At 42.2% G+C, this 7,006-nt stretch overlaps 1 protein-coding gene across 4 annotated transcripts in view; it reads left to right on the top strand.

Annotated features, from left to right (window-relative positions):
• The window catches only part of brd4 (bromodomain containing 4), a 33,554-nt gene that overhangs the window by 6,969 nt on the left and 19,579 nt on the right, over window positions 1-7,006 (top strand). For 2 of the 4 annotated variants that reach the window (XM_032538527.1, XM_032538524.1), the window contains exon 1: window positions 1,875-2,517. The exons of 1 other annotated variant lie outside the window; for it this stretch is intronic. In XM_032538527.1, the coding sequence (XP_032394418.1) occupies window positions 2,420-2,517 (98 nt within the window). In that variant the 5' untranslated portion in view covers window positions 1,875-2,419. Of the gene's footprint in view, window positions 1-1,873; window positions 2,518-7,006 lie in introns of those variants that run through there. One more of the 4 variants, XM_032538526.1, reaches the window with a different exon arrangement.

The following is a 7,006-nucleotide window of genomic DNA, read 5'->3' as shown; positions in this document are numbered from 1 at the left end:
TTTTTTTTTTTTAAATTTATTATTAAATGCATCATTCATTAGAATGCTCCGGGTTTTTTTGCATAGCGCATCTACCGTTCCCTAAACCCCTGTCTGCTCATGTGCCAGTCAGAGTTGTTCCCTGCATCGCGCAGCTTAGTTTCCAGATGTAGACAGTCACAGAGGACAGAGTAACGTGAGGAAAATTCAACAGATAGCATTCGGTTATACGTCGGTCTCAAGATTTACAAGTTTAGTAGTAAACGCAAAATTTTGTCCCGTCTGTGTTGTTTTTCAGACAACAGCAGTGTCCAGTGCTAGTGAGTGTCTGTTAGCTCACAGGGCTCTAGGGCGCAATTAATTTTCCTCTAGGTGCATCTAATGTCCTTCGCATCCGCTGCAATGTTGTTTATATGGATATGGTTTCATTTTGCGTTTCATGACCGATTTCTTCTGTAAAGCCGTGCCTGTGTTGGATCTCTCCTCTACTCTCTCCTTTTACTCTCCGTGCAGCCCCGCCACACACCGGCGCCGGTCCACACTTCTGACATTTGTCTACAGTTTTAATTGTTATTAACACAGCTGTATATTGTTAAGCATGAGAGGCAAACCTGTATTTGTACCTGTGTTTCTGCTGGTAACTCTGCTATAGCAGTAGCGTGTGAGACGGAGCCTGCTGGACCTAGGCGAGAGATGTGACCCATAGCCAGAATATCATAGTTCATAAAAATGCAGCGCAGTGACGACACAGACATTTCATACAGACGTGTGTAACTCCACTGACCCGTTGATCAACCCGTGCTGGAGCCATTCATAATGAGTCAGCCGTCTCTCTGTGAGTAGCGTCCATTGCATTCCCTCTCTCTCCCTAGCTCTTTTAATCAGTTATTGTTGAAAACAAGTGAAGGAGCTTTCTCAGAGATACATTGAAATAAATATCCTACGCTATTTATTTTCATTTACATGTGTTGCAGCTGTATGTCTATACAACTTCAACATAAGAATAAAGTAGCATAATATGGATGTGAAAGCAGTTATAAATAGCCTATGTTACAATAAAATATGTCTTGGTTCAAATCAACAAATCGTAATTAATTGTGATCACAATAATGATCAAAAATAATCGTGACTATCATTTTGGCCATAATTGTGCAGCCCTATAATGGAGCCTTTTTCTTTAGAAATAAACAATGGACAAAACTCAATTCTTTACATGCTTCAGATGTAAAGTTATTCGTTGTCAAAATGAATGGCAGTGAATGGAATGCTAACGGCAGGTGATGGCTTTGTAGCATTAAAATGGCGCCATAGGAGCTACGCTCAGAGAGGAGAGGTTTACCCCCTTGCACAAAACACACTTGTCATTTTGTTTGATAGCAGTGCTGCAATAATGACAGATTTCCCAATAGTTCTTACCTTGTTTTGGTAACCTTGATCAAGGTCTCTGCTTGAATTAAATGTGGTGTTTCTGGGACTGCCGAGTTTGTATTATTGATCTGGCCCAATATCAGGTGTTTTCTCCTCAACAGTTTCCCCCAAAAAACCTATAGGGCCTACTCTTTTGCATTGGAGTAGTTCAGCCAAAATATGAATGTATGTATATGAGGAGAGGCTGGAGTACATATAATGGAGCCCTTAAATTGGTGGGGGAGGCATATACAAGATCTGAGGGAAGAGAGTGTGTGGGGGTGGGGGAAGATGAAATGGACAGAGGAATAGACAGGAAGGGGGTGGGGTGTTAAGGTGTAAGAGTGTGAGAAAGGAGAGCAAGGACCTCAAGCTATTGATGGGGAGGGAGAGGAGGAATGAGCAAGCGCATAGGAGCGAGGGAGGGAGGGAGGGAGGGAGGGTGTGTGGGCTGAGGCTTTGCTGAATGAGGAAGCAGCAGAGCCATTTTTAATGTTGAGTAACAGCATGCTGGTCTGCGTGTGCTGGAGAGGGTGAGAGAGCGAGCTAGAGGAATAAAGTGCTCCTCCTGGATCTTATCGGAGCCTTCTCTTGCCTTCCCCTCTCTCGCCTTCCCCTGTACTTCTTGGTTTCGGCTTGTGTCCATTGAAGTTGGGGAGGCCCTGGAGAGGACACACAATGGAGCGAAGAGCCTGTGGCAACTGGGCCGTTGTACTACTGAGAGGGGGATGGGGTAGAGAGAGGACCGGTTCACACAGCTAACACAGCCTGCCGGCTGTAGGCTTCAACAGCCTTTCCTCCCCGCCTGGACCCACTGTTTCCAGTCTGGGGCCTTTTTCTGTAGAACAGCCACCCTCAAACAACGCTTGGACGACACTAAGGATTAATCACCATGTTTTGTGGGATTTTAGGGTACATACTGGAGCCTGAAGAATAACACTTCCCGTATTTTGGATAAGAGAAAAGAAAAAACAAACTTCTGTGTAGCTCTTGCCCGTTTTTGGTTTCTGTTTCAGTTTAGTGGAGTTCATAAATGGATTACAAGATGCATGCCAAGTCAAACGATTTGCTGGATTTTCAAAAACTGGATGCCCTTCTGGAAAAAATTGCACATTCAGTCTCTGTGAAAAGGTAATGTTATTTGGTGAAGTAGACAGCCCTACAAAGTTTTCAGTCATTTAACAGAGTCACTGAAGGCTTTACAGATCATATGTATACAAATTTATCATCAATTGAAATATATGGTTAAAAATAGAGAAGGTTAGATTAAAGACAGCCTTGAGTAATGGATCTTGAGACTATCATGTGGTTAGCACTGTCTCTAGTCTTACATGGCCCAGCACAAATATTCAGTTTAGATTTCTTGTGTTCACAATAGTTATTTTTAATTTTTAGCCAAAAGCCGTGAGCCTACCTCCTGGTGAGAGAAGGGGTGTGGGGGAAAGGGTTGGTGGGTCTACAGAGGAAGAAGGGGGTTGTGTGTGTGTGTGTGTGTCTGTGTGTCTGTGTGTCTGTGTGTGTGTGTGTGTGTGTGTGTGTGTGTGTCTGTAGCAGTTGTAGAAATGTCTCCGGATTCCCGGTAGGGTTTGGCTTGCTCATCTTAATCCTCTGGAAGTTTAACCTGAAAGAGCTGGTGTGATCATTGCCTTTTCCTGTTTATGATGTGCCTGAATCATGGTTATTCTATTTGAGTCACTTGACTTGTGCTCACCCTCTGAATCATACAGTAAAGGCTTGTAATTAATACGAGGGGAACTTATTTAAGTTTGTAGCCTTGGGTTAGGGTTAATAACTAATTGAAACAGTAATTCTTTTTAGATTTTGTTTAAAGGCCCATAAAAAATATAAACAAAATTGTCCGGATTTTTCTGTGTTGAACTGCCGTTTGTCTATAAACACACTAAAGTTGCACTGGCTAGGGTGGTTGGGTGGTTACTATTGAATTGGTAAGCATCCAAAAGTAGGATTTGGAACCATCGAGATTTAAAAAAAATAAATAAAATAACACGGTAGACTTGCCAAGAAGTATAGTGTTACCATAGAAACCTTGGAAACATTTGTTTTTCTTGAAGCCAAGTTTTAGAGGTACTCAAAAAAGGTAGCAACAGACACAAAGTAAACAACCCTGTTAAATAATGTGCCTTGCAATATTATTGGTGTATAATTCATTTGGCATTACTGTGCTGTATGTACTAGGACTGGGGGGCACAAAACAGCATAGTATCGCAATATTTTCCTTGACAATACTGTATCGAGACACGTATGGAAAGTATCAATCATTAATTATATGAATTGCACATGAGAATTTAACTTCTCCTTTTTAGAATAAAAAAATCAATTGCTTTTTCAGTACACTGGATGTTGCAGTTATTTTTCTTTCAGGTGAAGTAAGCTGGGGTGATGAGTTGACAAAGTATTCCTTTCGATTTCACTCGGTATCATTTGTGTAAAACGTTGGGGAAAAGATAATAAGTTGCATTATTTCACAGAATATTGTTTTGTATGATAATATCAAATTTTGGGGGGGGTGCTCTGGTGATTCCCATCCCTAGTATGTATGTCACCTCAATGCTGTTTCTTGATTTATTTACAGTTGTGCAGGGTGTTTTCAAAATGTTTTTTAAATTGAATTACCTGATACAGAGTACCGATCTACAGCTAGTAAAGTGTGTGTGTGTGTGTGTGTGTGTGTGTGTGTGTGTGTGTGTGTGTGTGTGTGTGTGTGTTGTGTGTGTGTGTGTGTGGTGTGTGTGTTGTGGGTGTGTGTGGGGTGGTGTGTGTGTGTGTGTGTGTGGTGTGTGTGTGTGTGTTTGGGGGGGGGGTGTGGGGGTGTGTGTGTGTGTGTGTGTGTGTGTTGTTGTGAGAATTTTTATTTGTTTCTTACTAATCCTGCGATATGATTGCTATCACTGTCGTATGGCCTGGCTCAACTTAAACCCGTTTGTATGTAGTTTGACAAGGCATGTTGGGTGAGTGAAATTAGCAAGCTAACGTTAGCTAACAAGCCAATAGCTCCCATTTTAGGGAGACTTAGGCGCCCTACGTAGTCGCTACAATATGTTCCAGGGCAAATTTTTGTCTAAGACAAAAGCGGCGAGAGACGACGCAATAGTTGGCTGTCGTTGCCACTAGTCTCCAGTCGTCGGTTTGGTGTTTTAGGCCTTAAATGGCAGGGTGGCATTAGAGCAGAGTTGCTCCCTAGAGAAGGGTTAAAGGTGGTTTTATGAGTGAGTGAAAAGGCTGGTGCATAAGCATAGAGTGGTGTTCTTGGCCTTGTCAATGTGGTCCCATTAATTATTTATTACTCGCTTTCAGGCAAAACACAGGCCATCATTCTGACACTTAGTGAGGGCCTCAAGTGTAATCTGCAGGCCTACATTTTGCCTAAAATTGCTCCCCATTCCCATACATGAATGATTAATAGTTTACACTCATTGGGAATGCACATCTTTGTTATTATGTTTTCCTCCTGCACGCAGGACCAGATTTCCTGGTATGAGATGTGCATCCCCCACCCCAGGAACCAGTTACGACTTCCTCCCCAGGAAACATTCCACAGCAGTCTGCAGTGATGTATGTCCAGGTCAAAGGTCAACTGTTATGCCAGAGCTAAGAGTGATATAGGATATGCAGCAACTGGAAGTGGACCTCTTAACTGACCTCTGTTGGGGGCTTTTGCAGACTTGATTAGTCTTGCATGCCAACGTTGCTCTTATCCCAGGACAGCAGGTCATTTGAGCGGTTTGTACTAATTTATCATGTAGACTGGTTGAATAGGATGTCACTATTGAAATCAGCATCAAATATTACTCAAGGTTAAAATGAAAACAAAAATCATTATCTTTACAAAGAAGGAGGTCTCCAGCACACTTCTGTCCATGTAGACATTCAGTAACTCACGTACAGCTGAGAGCTGTCATTGTCAACAACAGTATCCAACAAAAACTGTCCACGCTGACCTTCATTGCAGCAGAATAATTCAGTTTCTGTTGGAAACAAAGTGCAATTTGAGCAAAGGCACCACCACTTTTCCTCTCTGCAGCCCAGATTCTGGAGGCTTCCTGCCGCCAGCCATAACCTTCCCACTGCAGCTGCAGCCTTTCTCAGCCTGTCTCTCGTATACACCTGAATATCAAAGTCAAAACAGATCTTGTTCATAACATTTTTTTAAAGGTACTTTATTGTCACAAACACATACATGTAGCAAAATTCATTCTCTGCACTTTAACCCATCCCTCAAGGGAGCAGTGGGCAGCCATTAACAGCGCCTGGGGACCAACTGTGGGTCTGAGCCAGTGCCTTGAACAAGGGCACAGACTGGAGAACCTAATCTACATGTTTTTGATGGCGGGGGAAACCGAAGCGCCAGAGGAAACCCATGCAAACTTAGGGAGAACATGCCAACTCCACACAGAAAGGCATCCTCTCGCTGATGGAAATTATAAGTGGTGATACGCAGCCACAGTTTATACATTTTTCCGCCAGACACCGTACATTGGTGAAGAAAATGCTGCGTAGTAATAGCCGATAAGGAGTTAGCTTTAGCCTTGCCGTTGGCTTTCCACCTTTCCTTGTCTTTGTTTACAGTCTCAACCCAGCCTGAGACCACTTCCTGTCGGCTAAGCCGGCTCGATACCCCCCGTCAGCAATGTAGTACTCATTTTTACTCTGTCTTATCTTGGTCTCAGACAAACAGAACTCAGAATTTGATATCACTTAAATGCCTGTTTATTCTTGTTAATTTAGTTTTATATTAACATCAACATTAGCGGAACTGCTCCCTTTGGTGAGAAAGGTAGAGAGTAGAGACCGCTTCTAAATAACTTTTTTACCTAGTCAATGTTAAGTTTAACATGAATAAATGTACCTTTTTTCCTAGATTTGCCTTTGCCTGTATACCTTATGCAATCACTTGATAAACTTGTTTCCAATATAAAAAAAATCCATAATCTTATACACTCTATACTCTGCTTTCATCCCATAATTTGCGAATCCACCTTTATTAACACTCAGTGGACTAAAGTAGAGTTGTATTATTATTTTAGGTGTATCCCTATATTTGAACTTGTACAATATTTAATGTCTTAGATTCTCATTTACGTATTTTTTAAGTTTTGATTTTCTGTTTACACAACTTTAATTGCTATTGTTTGAGGAAGATATTCAGTGGCAATGAGTGCTTCTGTAATTGTTGTGCATCAGACGATACAAAACTTTAACTAGTGTAGATCCTGATTAGCTGAGATTAGCACCACCATACTCGTCTGGTTATCACCAGACCAAGCCAAGCTCAATAGATCTGAGATTGAGCATTGGTCGGGGGAGTCTGCTCTGTATTTTCCTCTGCACAAGAGGTGTGACCAAGGGGCATAGTTAAAATGACTCTGTACGCAATTGGACAGTCCTTCGACCAATCAGACCAACGCTCCAGGTGATGTAGAAGCGACAGTGAAATGAACAGGTTGCTGCGCTTTGGTGGCATTCGGTGGCCGCTATGTTGAATGTAAACAAGAAGCTGCTCGGTAGCTTCTCTATTGTCACCGTGTTAAACCCGCCAAGTAGATAGCCAGTTTGTGATTGGTTCCCGCAAATTTGTGAACTGAAGCAGGAGAATTAAACG

This window comes from Etheostoma spectabile, chromosome 15, assembly GCF_008692095.1.
Source record: "Etheostoma spectabile isolate EspeVRDwgs_2016 chromosome 15, UIUC_Espe_1.0, whole genome shotgun sequence".
Taxonomy (NCBI): Eukaryota; Metazoa; Chordata; class Actinopteri; order Perciformes; family Percidae; genus Etheostoma; species Etheostoma spectabile.
The sequence above is the reverse complement of the archived record's forward strand: the minus strand, read 5'-3'. Positions and strand labels throughout refer to the sequence as shown.